We start from the raw sequence: 15,500 nt of genomic DNA, 5'->3' as shown, positions 1-15,500 counted from the left end.
CTGTAGAAAATGGGTCACACTTTTAAAATGTGCACTTAGTATCTTAAATGACTAGAAGCAAAAATGTTTGCACATTTCCATTGGAATGGGTTAAGGCATTCTAACAATTTCATAACTTCTAAATAGATCTGACATTAAAAATAAAGATGCAATGTATGACACACATTTAGGAGCTATGTAGTAAATAATCACAAAGTAACACACAAGAAATTGAATTCATATAATTTATTGCAGTTAGCACACAGTTTAAAAATTCACCAACACACCAATAGTACAAAACTAAACAGCATTATAAGTTATTCCCCCCCTCAGGAAAATAAAACATACTATGATTGTCAAAGCTAGATGTCAGTCTAAATTTTAGAACAAAGGAAGAATGTGAAACTAATAAAAGAAAAAAGATATCACTCACAATGACCACAAAAAAAAAAATTCGAAAGAAAGTCCGTTTCCTCACAGACATTGATTGTCTTCTCTAAATTAATAAAAATTATTTTAACATAAACTGTATTTAAAAAAAAAAAACTAAACTCTTCAAGTAACTAAAGATAATGCTCCAAGGCCATTTTCACAGCTTTTTTTTTTTGTTTGCTTTAAATGCCATTACAGCCAAATTAACACACATTTGACCAAATATTTCCAAAACAGTCCAGCAACGCACAATGGAGTTTTCCATTCAGTATCTTAAGCACAAAAATAGGCTATGTTTACAGTAGTTAAGGCGATCAAATTTTAAACAAAAGCAATTAAAAAAAAAAAAGGGAAAAACAGCAAACGTTTTCCATGCTACTCCCATAGACCTTATTTGTAAGTGCAAGACAGGAAAACAAACACTGTGCAAAATGCTCTCGCCTTGCGTGCTGGTCATTAAACCACACGCTGGGCTGCAGCCTCTGGTGCCTCGATCCACATAGTCACTAACCTCCTTCCCCATGTCAATCAAGGCAGTCCAGTCCTTTCAGCCTGGGGCTTTTTCAGTCCATAGAATCTTTTCACGAGTTGGGGGGGGGAGGTAGGAGAGGGAGGGTGGGTAAGGAAGAAGGGGAGAAAAAGAAAAGGGGAGCAAAAAAAAAAAAAAGAATGACCTATTGTCAATTTGTGCAGTAGTTATTCTAAAAATGCTCAACTGGGAAATGTGTACACCTAAACTGTGAGCTGGCATGGATTTTGTGCAATTAGAAGTTTGTTATAAATGCACACTGCACATGCAAATTTTAAGCCATTTGTAAACATTTATATTTTCCTTGTTATGTAGCGAAGTTATCAATTTGCAGCTTAAGTTTTTAAATTCAGCTTAACAGTTTCAACTCAAAGACAGTGGGAAAGTCAATTTAAATTATATAAAATAAAAATTAAAACAGTGCATTTACGTTCTTCATAACACCATTTTTTTCCAAATGGTGCTATTTTTCTAAAGAAATTAAATAATTTTAAACTCACTTGTTAAAGTTATACAATGCAAACAAAGACAAAAATATATTGAAACTCATGCATTTCTGTAGCGTTAATATTTACTTTTCAAGACTCAACTAAGAGCATCACAACCTGTCAAGTTCTTTGACACCCCCCCCACCCCTGTAATCAATTACAGTATACAATAACAGTAATTCACATTTTTCAACACAGTTCAACACTGCTGAAGCTGCAATATCCTTTTTCATCCCAAGCAAACCTTCACAAAGACAGAGTCCCAGTGATCCCAGTGTACGTTCATAATTTCTCTCATTGGGAACCGTCAGAAAACCAGAAGTTGCCACAAGTTTTTTAAGTCAACTGCTTGTTTAAAAATAGATAATCCAGCATTTCAGAAATTTTCCATTTGGGTCTAAAAGCATTCAGGTTTCCAACAGCCAGAAAAGATTCATGCAATTTGAGACATATAAAGAGGCTAATAAAACTGGAGGAAATTTCTACTTTAAAAAAAAAATGGGGAAAAAAGAGCTCAAAAGACAATGCAGTGTTGATAAAATTAAGCCCTATGAAAGCATTTTGCAATAGGACGATTTGTTTCAAAGCTTCTTATTGGCTTACTTCTCCTACCCCCTCAAAGAAAAACACCTCTCTATTCTCCGACTTACTCTAAAGTTTCTTTTATCAGTATGCTAAATTAGTGAGATCCTCATGCTATTCTAAAGTGCAAAAACAAGTTAATATCCCAACTTTTTAGTTCCAGGAAACAAGACTGCTTTTAGACCGTACCACAACTATATAGAGATCTATGTATATATATGTGTGTATATATATATATATATATTATTTATATATATATAAAATTATTTCCAGAGTTCTTGAGAGCTATCTTCTAAGGTCCAGTCTCTGACAGTGGGCAAGCTCAGTGCTTCGCTTTTGACAGACAAGGAGTTCACCAACTCACAGTGGAACTTGCGGATGTGTCTGTACAGGTCTCCCGACTGCGTGAACCTGCGCTCGCACCACTTGCATGCGTGCGGCTTCTCGCGGGTGTGCACCACGGCATGGCGGCTCAGGTTGTGTGAGTACTGGAAGCTCTTGCCGCACTGGGTGCAAGTGTAGGGCTTCTCGCCTGAGTGAGTCCTCTCGTGGCGCTTGAGCGTGTACATGCAGGAGAAAGTCTTGCCACACAGCGAGCAGGTGGGCACGTTGACGTCGGCGGCCGGCTTGCTGCGGAGGCCGTCCTGCTCACGGAAGTGCGTGCTCAGGTGGATCTGTAGGATGTGTGGGCTGGGGAAGACCTTGTTGCACAGCGGGCACATGAAGATCTGGCCGGCCGGGCTCAGGATGTTGGAGACATAGGGCAGCAGGCTGCTCTCCATGGCGCCCTCCACCTGCACGCGCTCGCTTTCCGGGGTCAGCATCTCGTCATCGCTGGCTTTGTCCTCCCGCTCCAGCTCCCTCAACACCGAGTCCTCCCTCAGCGGAGCCAGATGGGCCGGCTCATACTGTACCCTGTTATTAGTGCTCACACTCTCTTTCACAGTGCTATGTTCCATGTCATAGTCATTAGTGCCAACATCACTGTCATCACAGGAAGCCTCTTTCTCCACCTTCACCTGCACCAGGTTGCTTCTCAGCACGTCCTGTGAAGAGAAATAAGAGCTGTTCAGATTTTCAACTCCTGAAAGGCTGGACTTGACAGACAGGTCCAGCACGCAGTCAACATCTGCTGAATCCCTCACGGAGGTGACAGACCTCTGGGACAAAGACTCTGTTGAGCTGCAGGGGCTGGCTACTGTTTTTCCAGCTGCAGTGGCGTGCGGCTCTGCCTCCCCGCCCGCCGGGGGGATGCCTGCCGAGTCTGAGGCCAATCGCATCCACATGTTCCCAGGCTCCGCTGCCAGGTCCCGCTTGCTGGGCAGGATGTTCAGCTTCTCATCTTCTCCTTCATCTTCGTCACTGGGCAGGTCGCCGGCCATGTGACTGCTGCCATCGGAGAGGCTCTCGACTTTGTCCGAACAACTTGAAGCGTCTTCCTCCTTTTTGGTGCTGTCTGCCTCCGTGGTGGCTTTCTCTTTCAGCTTCTTTTTGCAGACTTTAACGATGTCATACATGTGCAGATAACTGGCAGCTGCTAGCACGTCTTCAATGGGCAAGTCTTTGAACTGGAGTTTCCCTTCATACATGAATTCAAGCAGGAGAGCGAAAGCCGGGGCTGTAACAATGTCGCTGTTCAGATGAACAATGTCCCTTTTGTCCAGCTGGTCCTTGTAAAAGAGGTGGAAGTACATGCTGCACGAAGCCAGCACAGCCCGGTGCGCGCGGAACTGTGCATCTCCCACCAGCACGGTGCAGTCACAAAGAAAACCCTGGTGCCTCTGCTCGCTCAGACACTGCAGCAAATGTCTACTATGGTCTGGAAATTCCATGCTGTCTTCATAACCTGGGAAGAGAGACATTTCTCATGAGAGCCGTCAGGAACAACTTTACAACTTTTCAACGCCAGTCCCCACGCAAAAAATAATCATTCGGCTTGGCGGCTGGGGTACACGTCCCTGAATTTTAATCAGGCATATGACCCAAAGACTACCAAATCACATGCACAAAACCTAAATGCAAGAAGAAAAAGGCACACTTCCCAAACTACCTCAACCCAGCCAAACAGTCTCTAATGCATCCCCACCACCCTTGAACTTTTAGGCAAGTTTTAAAAACCTTAATTTCAGAATAGTCTCTTACTAAGAATAAGAATTTAGATCTCTCTCTCTGAAGAAATGTAGTTAACTCTACTCATCAAATTATGTCCCACAAAACCTACAAGAAAACAGCTTTAATTTCAAAGGGAACGACTCATACAATGAACAAAGAAAAGTCCTCAACACACTCTGGCAGATTCAGAAAACTTGTCTGACCATTCTTTTTATTACTTTTGATACTTGACTGCCCTTAGAAAGCACAATTTAAACATATACATTCAGTTGAATAATAATTTTTTAAAAACCCATAATGAAATCGCATTAGTCCAGAAATTAGCAAACAACTTTCTTTTAAAGTCAGAGTGTTACAACAACAAAAGCCCTGTGTATAAAAACAGATGTGAATGCCTTAAGATTTGCAGGTACAGCACACATGTACAAGATGAGAAAGGACTATACCAACAGATGGGAAAGATCATCCTTACTATGAATAAATCCAAATATTTTTTAATGAATTGAGAAAAAATGGTTGTATTTCCTTGTAAGAATCTGTATATCTAGGGAATTAGGAGCCAGAAGGACTTTAATTCTGAAAATTCTTATCTAAACTTTGATCCTTTGCAAAAGCAAGATGAGTTCCATATTAAAATTAATTTAAACTTTTAAATAAAGGCATATTGTGCTCAAAAAAAAAAAAAACTCAAAAGCTTCACAGGTTCAACATAAAAAAAAAAGCCTTGATAGAAAAAGAGAAACGATTTTTTTTCCCTGACTCTGCCTTACCTCTGTCAACTTTGTTTCAATATAACTTGATATATTTTGTTTTCTCCACTGCTTCTATTCTTTCAAATATGCATTGTTGCCTTGATTTTCTGGTGAAAGGGGGTGAAATGGTGGGACAGGAAAGGCGAAGCTGTACAATGGGTCCAAACTCAACTCAACTCCTTAAAACTAAAGAAAACCCAACTTCCCCCTTCCTGTGACCAGACGCAAGGTTCCAACACCACCCATTCTCAGAAAGGACATTTTGGTAATGGGAACATACTAATCTAATATTTAGAAATTCCTTCTCTGCTCTCTCTCCACTTTGCCCAAGATGGACTAAAACTTCTATCCTAACTCCAAATACATTGTTCTGCAAGATGTCACTGCTAGAATAAAACAAGATTTACAATACAATCACTTTAAGTGCCCCACAGCTAACATCAATCCTAATCCTTGAGAGGGCTAAAAATAAAGATTGGAGAGCAGCTCACAAGGTAGCCATGATCAAATTAGGAGGCTGAGAGGACAGAGAGGGACGAAGAAGGAAGCTTATAAACATCTGATCCAGCTGACTGTGGCCATATGGCAGCTGCTGCCCAGATAAAGAGATTAAGAATAGAGGAGTGCGATTACAGCTGTCTGGCCAATTCAGGCAGCTCAAATCTACAAGTTCTAAATTAGTCCCTAACACAAAAACTCCTGCAAATAATTATTGTTATGCTGAAATAAAAGATCTCTTAAATATATATTTGAAAGAGAAATGAGGAAACCAGTCAAACTCTTTTCCTGAGGACAAAAGTTTTTTTTTTCTCCCCCTTTGTAAAAAACCTTCGGTTTCAAAAGCACTATACAGCTGTATGTTTCAGTAGAGCTGCTGAATGTTTTGAAGAATAAAGTTTCACAGTGGAATTAATTACACAACAATCCAGCTCCTTAACTAGAATAATCTTCTCATATAAGTTTGAATGCTGGATTCCAGAGAGTTTACTATTTCTCCCCTGACCCCAAAAGCAAAAGGAATCTAAACAGCAATAAAAAACAGTAATATAAAGCATTTTAATCCAAAGTGATCTCGAAAAGCAATATTTCAAAGCCTTTCTTAACATTTCAAAACTTGAAATATTTCTGTGTATTAAAGTTACTCAACCAAAAGGGATAAAAATTAAAACTAAGCAAGCCCAAGACTTTCAACTCTCATAAGATGTTCATTCAATACTCATTTCATACATCATTCCTAAACTGGGTTAGGAACGTAATGTGATTTTTTTTTTTAAATTAAATAAACAAAACACCAAAATACAAATATACTCCATCTAATCTCTTGCTACTCCTACCTTTAGGACACATAAACCTGATTAAGTCCTTTCCTCTGAGTCTTGCTGGCTCCAGGTCTGTTACATCGGTGGAAAAAAAGCAGACTAAGAGACAGATGCAAAGTGGAGATGATGTTAGAGAGGAATGAGATACCTTCTCCACCACAGATCCGCACACACTAACTCCCTGTCTGTGTGTTAGAATAAAAGGCTGAGGGATGGCAGGCTGTCAGCTGCTCTGACATCATGTTCAGATGGAAATGTTACCTCCAGCTGTGCTCCTTTTAATGCCATATGCTACTCCTCTACACTCCTGCCACCAGCTTTTTCTTAGGAGAACTTTTCTCTTCTGTTAGTATAAACAAAATACTTCAAAGTCTTTCTCCCCCCCCTCAAACTTTCTAACAGAAGAAATTGAAAAACTCAGCATATGGAGTTCTACTGTATTTATGGAATAGCAACACTTCTGTCTTAAGTTGGTGGACTAGCTTACATACTGACAGCATATACTCAAGCCACCATGCTATTCAGGAAATCCAGACTCTCACTTTTATTCAACTCCAACGTTTAGTTTCAAAGGCAGTTTAGGGGTATTTTTAAAATAAACCATTTGACATCTCCAGTCCCATTTCAACATTATTACCACGCTTCCATTCTTTTTTTTTTTTTTTTTTCTGCTGAAATCATGACACACGTCTCAGGATGTTGGGAGACGATTCACAACTATTACTTCAGCCTGGTTCATTTTATTATCTCTCTTATTTAACTACTTAGCTACGGCTATCTTCTCAGGAAAATTTCTCACACTGCCAGTTAATGCAAATTTCAATTCTCAGTATCAATAAACTGAAAATGCACTTTCTGAAATCCTGGAAAGTACTTCAGCTCAATGAGACAAATTAGTCAAGCCATATATATACAACCTGCTCCAGTCACTTCAAATGAATGCTGCACCTGCACAGCTGATCTGCTTTCTGCTCAGAAAAAGCAGAACTTTGTCTTCCCCTTAATCTGTGTCCCATAACAATCTTTTTTTTGGGGGGAGGGGGTCACTCTGTAATGTTTGTGATCACTAGAAAACCTTTCAGGGAGAAAGAAGGGAGGGCAGGTTAGTAAGTCTGGCAACTTTTTAGCTAGACTCTGTGGGTCTTTTCTGATGGCTGATGAAATCGGAACATAATCCCTGCTAGGCTGACTGGTGTCCTGCAAGGTGCTGCGACATCTATGAATGTCAAATACATCTCCACAGACTCTTTAGGGGGTTATGAGTAGAGAAGGAGCTGGCCTGAGGCACAAGTGTCACAGCTCTGGGAATAGTAACACTCCGTTCTTGTCAGAAAACAACGGCGAAGAGTTAAAGAGTAACAAAAGCCAACGTCTCTGTTCTGTCTCGCTTTCCCAAAGTCACAAACCTAACTTTCTCCAACTTCGCGATGAATTGACATAATTATGAATGCCTATTCCAGGAAGCAGTATTCGCAGATAAATTCCTTCTCAGGCACACAACCTATTCGCCGCAAATGCCCTCGCCCCATTCCAATGTATCAGACATTAATCACCTCAATTACCCAGTGGGGAGGGGGCTGAGTGACAGTTTAATGAGTCCCAAGCACCGCAATGGGCCGGCCAGCAGCTCCCACTCCACAAATCAACCTCTCACGTCCTGCTACCGCGGTCCAGAGAGGTTGGTGAGTTGGGGTTTTGTTTTTCAAAGAGGTGGGGGTGGGGAAGTAGTGGGGAAGGGGGGAGAAATGCAAATCTTTCCGTAGTTGGCTGTGCATAAAACACACGGGGAAAGAGGAAGGTTAAACCACAGGGAAGGAGGTACAGGGCGTAGAGCCGGTGCAGCAGGAAAACACCTTAAACAACAGACGAGAAAACAGACCAGGGTCAAGGCAACAACAAAAGAAAAGTCGTAAGAAGAAGCAGGGGGAGGTGGGTGGTTGCTACCGCTTCCCCGTCGCCCTAGCTAGCGAGCCCCCGGGGCCTCCCGGCAACTGCACCAGCCGGGGGGGGGGGGCGGACTCCCCCGCAGCCCCCCCACCCCGGGCGCCACTGCAGCTGCACCGGTCCCCGGAGCCGCGGCCGTCCCGGGCGCCACTGCAGCTGCGGCAGCTCCCAAGCCCCCTCCCCCAGCCCGCAGCCCTCCGCACCCAGGAGGCGCCACCGCAGCTGTACCGGCCGGGAGCCCGCCCCGCGCCGCAGCTGCACCGGCCGGGGGGGGGGGGGGGGCGCGGCACGGAGCCGGCCGGCCCGCACCCCACCCGACCCCGCAGCTGCAGCGGCCCCGTCCCCGCGCCGGGGCCTCCCGCAGCTGCGCCGCCCCCAGCCGCTCCGACCGCACAAACTAACTCTACTCACAGGGGCGCCCCCGGCCCGGCCCGCCCTGCTCCCTGCACTGCCCTGCCGGCCGCGGCCGCACAGCTGGCGCCCCCCGCCCGCCAGGGGCCGGGGCGCGGAGGGGGCGCCGGGTCAGAGGCCGGGGGCCAGCGCCGGGACTCACACGGAGCGGCCCTAAGTCACCGCGTCCCCGCCGCCGCCGCCGCCGCCGCCGCCGCCGCGTCCTCCGCCTCTTCTTCCCGGCCGTCGCCGCCGCCGGACTTGGTGGGCTTCCTCCTCTTCGTCCCCCCTCCCTCCCGGCCCCCCCACCCCCCAATCCCAGCTCCGTTGCCCGCTCCCCCTGCCCCCTCCCTCCCACCCACCCACCCACCCCCGCTGGCAGCCGGAGGAGCGCGACGGAGCGAAGAGGGCCCCACTCTCAACGGCTCCCCATGGCAGCAGCCCAGCGGCGGCCGCAGCCTGCCAAACACAGCGAGGGAGCGAGCGAGGAGCGAGCGAGGAGCGAGCGCGGAGCCGCCGGGCCGGGGGGCAGGGGGGGCGGGAGCTGGGGGGCCGGCGGGGGAGGGGGCGGGAGGACGCACCACGCACGCACGCGGCGGCGCCGGCCAGATGTTTCCCCCCCACACCCTACCTCGGTCCGCCCCTCTCCTCCCCATGGCTCCCTCCCTCCCGGCTTTGGGCTCCTGCGATTGATCGAAAGCGCCTGGACCGGCGCTCCCCGCCCGCCCCCAGGCCGCAGTCTCTTCCAATAGGAGGGCGACTTTTCAGAAGGGCGGAGCAGTGGCGGGCCATCGTCGACTGGCAAGAGGATCTAACCAATGGGAGAAGCGAACTGGAGCTGCCGCTCGCGCGCCCCAATCGAAGGCAGAAACTGTTGGAGTGGGCGGGGCTTTGGCGGCGGGGCCCGGTAGCAAAGCGAGGCGGGGCGGAGTCCTCAGGCGCAGAGGCGGTAGCGGCAGCGGCGCCCCTCCGGGTGACTTGGCCGTGAGAAAGTGAAAGGAGCCCGCAGGCGGCGGCGACAGCTGCGCTGGGAGGGGCTTGTTTCCAGGATCGGAGGCCTCGCGCGCTCCGGGGTTGCGGAGCGAGTTCTGCTGTGTGCACCGTGACAACCATAAATATACTTTTAAACGTAGTGGGGCTTGGCCGCTCTAAGTTATGCAGGTATCTTTGGGAGGTAGGGCACTCGGGGACACAGATGACTCGAGTCCGGCATTAGGTGGCTCTCTCGGCTCCCTTTGGTGTGGGTGACGACGCCCAGGTCCTCGCCTGCCCGAGCAATGGGGAGTAGGGCTAAGGGACGTTTTTGCCCGGTCCTGCGGTGTCCCGTTTCCAGGTGCACATCGGGACGCTGCGGACGCGACCGGCCCAGGGAGGCACAGTTTCTGGGCGTCATTCTCCTGACGTCGTCTCGTTACAGGCAAAGCAGAGCGCCTGTATTTCTCGAAGAACCCTCATGTCACATGTGTGCTTGCGGTGTTACAAATGAGGACATTTCCAAGTGACCAAATTTTAGGGAATTAAAGTAAAATTGATAGTTGTAGAAGCCTTAGTCTGATTCCTTAATTGATACATCTCAAGCCACAACTTTTAAACTACCAGGGGATGATGTGAGACTGTTGCATTGCTTTTCCTTCCTTCAAATGAACTTCAATTAGATTCCTGGTTTGTTTGTTTGTTGTTGTTTTGCGATTAAACTATATTAACTACGGCCTCTAAGAAATGTAGAAAGTTATACCCTCAAGAAATCAGAAATCTTGTCAAGGGGGCAAGAACTACAAGTAAAAAGTTGAATAACAAGTGAAAGAAATGGTTCAAGAGTATAAAATAGAAAACTGCAGAGTGAAGAAGCACACCAGTCATTGTCAAATGAAACGTGATTTATTCTTTGCTAACTGAACCAACACTGGCGAGCCTGTTGCTAACCAACTTACCAGGAGACCTTTCAGCTGGGCAAAATGTACTTTCACTTTTTTCCAGCTTAAAAGGGTAAACTAAAGTTAAAGTATTGGGTGGGCAAATCAGACGTGTTGAATTACTAATGAAGTAAAAACAGGCACACAATATTCTAGAATTGAAATACTATTGGAATATCTTTTTAGAAGCTGTGGTGATGTTCACTATTCTCTCCTCAACCTTTTCGAATGCCCTCATGATTGATCACTGAGGTCAAAGTCATCCTTATAAATAGAGTTTTTTATTCCATGAAATACAGGGTGGGGCAAAAGTGGATTTACAGTTGTGAGTATGTAAAAGTTTATTCTTATATTATTAATTATTGGGGTTTTTTCTATATGAACAACTGTAAACCTACTTTTCCCACACCCTACTGTACATTGTTTTTGTGCTTCTGGTGAATTCTAGATTCTTTAGCCTGTTGGTAGAAGGCCCAATTTCAGTCTGACTTGTTTCAAGTTAGGTAAATTTATACATGTTCTTGATGGATGAAATATACTATAAAAAAATGAGGTGCAGTTGAATACATTCTTTATGAAGAAGTTCAGGAGACAACAGAGGGGGGTAAATGCAATCTCAAAGCTTTTCTCACCTAGTAAAAGTTAAAAGTAACAAATCTCTGATGAGTAGAGTGAATTGAAAATGTCAGGACATTAAGTAATAAATTCATGAAAAAAAACCCTATTCAGATGGTCCATAAAAAGCTTAGAAATTCAGTTCTATCACATCTACAGCAAAATCACAGCTCTATCAAAAGGTTTTATAGAACACACCTAACTGTAGAATAACAGCCCAGTGGGGAGACGCTGATACATCAAAAGTTGAGTTGTTTTTTAAGTATCACAGTCATTACTAGAATCCATTTTGAAAGCTGAGTAGTGTAGCCAGGAAATATAGATTAAGTAGATATTTAAAGAAGCAAGTATGTCATCCCTCAATTATGTAGAAGATGTTATAAATTTATGAAAATGCATGGAATAGTCATACATTGTCAGAATCAATAAAAACATTCCTGGAGTATTCGTTGTGTTCAAGGAAGGTACTCTGATGGAATATGGAAGAAAAAAAAATGTATGAGACAGGTTCTCTCCTTCCTAGGGTTAAAGTTTCATTTGGAAAGAAATAGCATGAATATATAAAAATTTGAAACAGCAGAGAAGCTAAATAACTATATAATAACATGGATGTCAGAGCTAAATTTGCTATTCAACTGCTACATATATCTATCCCTGGTCCCTGGAGCAGTTGTATTTTTTTCTGCCTTTTTCTATATTAAAAAAGAAAAGTTTTTACTCTCTGACTTTATTTTAAAGTGTCTTAAAAGCTTACTATAAAGACAATGCGTTTAAGCATCTTTGGAAAGTCATCAGCATAAAAATTGTAAATAAAGACTGTTAACAGGTGCTGTAATACACAGTGATTATCATTTTGGGAGGGCATCCTTTGAACCATGTAAGGTAGTGAGATTCTAAATACCTTCTTTAAGAAAGTGTCTCAAAACAGGGTCTTTTTGCCACTGCACAACAGGTATAGCAAATTAAGATACAAAGCTGCCTGACAGAGTTGGAGAGCCAATAATAATCTTTCCTCTCCCCCCCCCTCATCCCCAGTGAAAGAAAAAAGTGCCAAAAACACAGTCTCTAAACTATCAGAAAAATATACCATCGTTCCCCTCTGGAGGAATCCTAGTCCTTTATAGTTCCAATTAATCCATACTTTTCTGGGAGTCCTAATATTATAAATGGTACAAGTCTATCTAACATGGTTAGATTTCTTCCCAGAGAACAAGTTTTATGTTTTAATAACACATACATTTGACCAGTAACAATTTAACACTATAAAATGTTGATGGACTAAATAAAATTTAATTTGATGAGCAACTCCATAAAATTCATGTGAACCACAAGTTAAATCTCTGCACTAGTTCAGTGTTTTTATTACACTTTGTGCAATAGGTCATGTTGAAAAATTATGAAATTAATTTTTGAATATTTACTTTTTATAAATTGCATGTATAATTGAAATCTTTTTTTAAAAGTTAGAGAAGCACGCATCAATCATAAAAGACCAGATATTCCAAGTATAGTATTTTAAATATAATAATTATAAAATGTAATAGAGTGAGTAAAGGTGAACCTAGTTTTTTAACCTAGAACAAACACTAACACTTTCAACTTTACATCATACATGAAATTCCATTAACTTATTCACTTCTCTCTCTCTCTCATTCTCTTCAGGCTTTTAGAAATCAACAGATTGAAGTAGTCTAAAGGGAGGAAGAATACAGGAACAGCTCAACAATAGTAAAAAAAAATGTAAATGAACAAACCGGAACACATACCACAATAATGAAATGAACAGAAAGCATATTCCTAAAGCATGGTTTAAAAATACATATATATACTTCCACAAAGCATTTTGTATACTAAATCATTCCCTAGATTACAAATTCTGTAATGCTTGAGTCTTTTTTATGGAATTCCTGAACTATGGATGATAAGCCATAAATAGGAGATAATTCATCCCGATTTTCAGCCCCGAAGACAGAAATAATGTTATTGTAAACTTCTAAGGAGAGATAATTAGCAGATTTACAGCAGTCATTGGAAATACATCCTCCATACTGAAAGCAGAATGAGCCTACACGAATAATTCAAACCTTTTTGAGGGTTAAGGATAGAGAGAAACAGGTCTTCCCAGAACTGTTTTTCCTGTGTAGCCAGTTTTCAGTTGCTTACTGTAAATCAGTGCTTTTACATGACCATCATAAATCCAGAGACAACATAATGGCTGAAGGAGGCTGGTAGTTCAAAGCTTGGTTGACAACAAAACTGGCCACTTCAGAGAACTAATTAAAAAAAATAAAAATAACCAGGAGACATCCACCCCACACGTTTTCCTCTTTCTCAGTCTCTCTTTCCCCCCATGCCCTCCCTGATTAAAATGCATTATGCCTTATGGCATATGGAAAGAAAAAACATACAATGATGCTTTCTACAGTTAACTTTGCGCTATAATACATTCATTATTCATTTGGTGTATGATCCCAGGCAACTTTCAAGCCCCAGGTTGGCTCTTTTCCTTGCTACACAGATTGCCTTCCTGACAAACATCGATGTGAGTTCAATTAGTTAAATATTATTTAAGTAGAACCTGCAACAAAATAAATTTGTACAGATACATCTACCGCCCTTGAAAATCACACCGTACCCCCAGAATTCAGATGTTGCGATTGCTCTGTTGTTTTGGAGGTTGCCTTAATTTGGATAGTGAAAAGATGCATTGATTTCATCTATGGGATTTTTTAAATTTAATTCTTTTAAAATATCCTATTGAACATGACTTTTCCAAATGAATGAATTCTGTTAAAGATTTCACATGCGACCTATGCTGTTAATGCATCATTTAAAAAATAACATAAATCTTTGAATGTCGATTTTTATAAAATTCTGAGATGATATATTAAATAGAGGTAGGTTGTTTTGTTCAAAATGAAAGAATAAAACTATTTAAATGCTAATATTCTTGGTTATAGTCATTTACTTAAATTGGGACTTGTAAAAATTAAGGTACAAATAAACTTAGATTGAAAAGGTGAAGTAAAGAGAGTAAGAGTGATTACCAGTAAATATTGACACTGAACACCTACTATGTGTCAAATGCTGAAACACCTATCTGTCTCCATTCCAGTACAGGAAGTTTTTCCTTCTTTTTATGTTTGGTTCACCCTTGAATTCAGCACCTTCTTGGACTTTAAGTCAGTAGAAAGGAAAATAATACATCCAAAAATTATTCACTGACAACTTACATGAAAGAAAGAAGGAATGCACTGTCATAGTTCTTGTAAAATCCCGCAATGAGCTAGGTGCCAACAATACACAAAATAATATCATTCCCCTTACGTTTAGGATTTCATTATATATGAGTGTCATTGCAAACCCAGTAGACAAAGATAACATTTCATTTTTCTTTCAGTGGATAACAAATGCATACCAACCTTAACTATGGAAATAATATGAAATTGTCCTAATAAAATCTTTTCTTATAAAGAAATTCTGTAAATTTAACACAAAAGTCTTGCTACATACCACTTTCAAACTATTCCTGGCATTGAGGGCAGACAGAAGGTTAAATGTCACTCCAGAAATTTACTCCACTCTTAGCGCTAATGGGCACTTCAGGAAGCTATTCCCTTATGAATAACAAGCATTTATGCCTAAGACTAAAATGATTACTTTTAAAGTACCCATTTTACAATGCAAATGTGTATCTAAATTAAACTCAGAAAAACAAGCATTTTAAATTGAAGCAGCAGGAATGACTTTATGGGAGACAATGGGAAAAGTGGATCTTGGATATGAACTCAGACCGGATTTCAGGTTCCCTCTCGGTGCCTTGAGGCTTTCTTTGTTTCTAAAATATTGGCACATGTTTAACTGAGAACCCATTCCTTTGAAGTTGTTTTACAAAACTGAGGTTGGGCAGCCAGCAAGCAAAAAGGAAAAAAAAAGAAAAGAAAATGAAGTTGAATCCAAACACAAAACTGACAACTGGTCTATATAACGCCACGCCATGCCTTCGCACTTGAATCTGGGACAGAAGCAAGAACACGGGCTCACTGAGACGGAGTAGCAACAAGAGTCTGCGTAACAAAGACACACGCACAACAGAGCATTTTAGACAAAGACAAGTGACAGAGAAGAGCCATGTCAGGGACAACAGCTTTACAGGGGAGAGGTAGGGCTATAAAGAACAGTGAGAAGCTGGAGATAGTGCAGAAGAATAACTGAGGAGAGGTGGAGAGAAGGAAGGATCCCAGTGGGAAGTGATCTGGAGTAGAGACCTTGGTAATGGAAGTGGTGCTGGTGGAGGTGGTGACAGAGATGTCAACATTCCTTCCTGGGCTCTGCTGGTAATATGCCACTCTTTTTTTTTTTTTCCAAATTGTATCTTTTTCATTGTCCTTAAATAATGCTTTGTGAAACAGCCAGCCCAAAAGGGAAGAGGATTAGAATATACT

The 15,500-nt window shown here is 42.5% G+C and overlaps 1 protein-coding gene across 5 annotated transcripts; it reads right to left on the bottom strand.

The window, feature by feature from the left end:
* Nucleotides 1–210: 210 nt before the first annotated feature.
* On the bottom strand, nucleotides 211–10,468 carry ZBTB18 (zinc finger and BTB domain containing 18). 5 transcript variants are annotated; one of them, XM_066236429.1, is made up of 4 exons: nucleotides 8,691–8,832; nucleotides 7,747–8,046; nucleotides 6,209–6,292; nucleotides 211–3,856 (listed from the first exon to the last, which is right to left on the bottom strand). In XM_066236429.1, exons 3-4 carry the CDS (start codon nucleotides 6,219–6,221, stop codon nucleotides 2,274–2,276), a joined length of 1,596 nt encoding a protein of 531 aa, XP_066092526.1. In that variant the 5' UTR covers nucleotides 6,222–6,292; nucleotides 7,747–8,046; nucleotides 8,691–8,832; the 3' UTR covers nucleotides 211–2,273. The 5 variants fall into 5 exon arrangements, with proteins under 5 accessions (XP_066092526.1, XP_066092541.1, XP_066092556.1 ...); XM_066236444.1 differs by lacking the exon at nucleotides 6,209–6,292; XM_066236459.1 differs by lacking the exon at nucleotides 6,209–6,292 and having other exon boundaries at nucleotides 7,756–8,046.
* Between the last annotated feature and the right edge of the window lie 5,032 nt (nucleotides 10,469–15,500).

Source organism: Saccopteryx bilineata, chromosome 1 (genome assembly GCF_036850765.1).
Source record: "Saccopteryx bilineata isolate mSacBil1 chromosome 1, mSacBil1_pri_phased_curated, whole genome shotgun sequence".
Lineage (NCBI taxonomy): Eukaryota > Metazoa > Chordata > Mammalia > Chiroptera > Emballonuridae > Saccopteryx > Saccopteryx bilineata.
The sequence above is the reverse complement of the archived record's forward strand: the minus strand, read 5'-3'. Positions and strand labels throughout refer to the sequence as shown.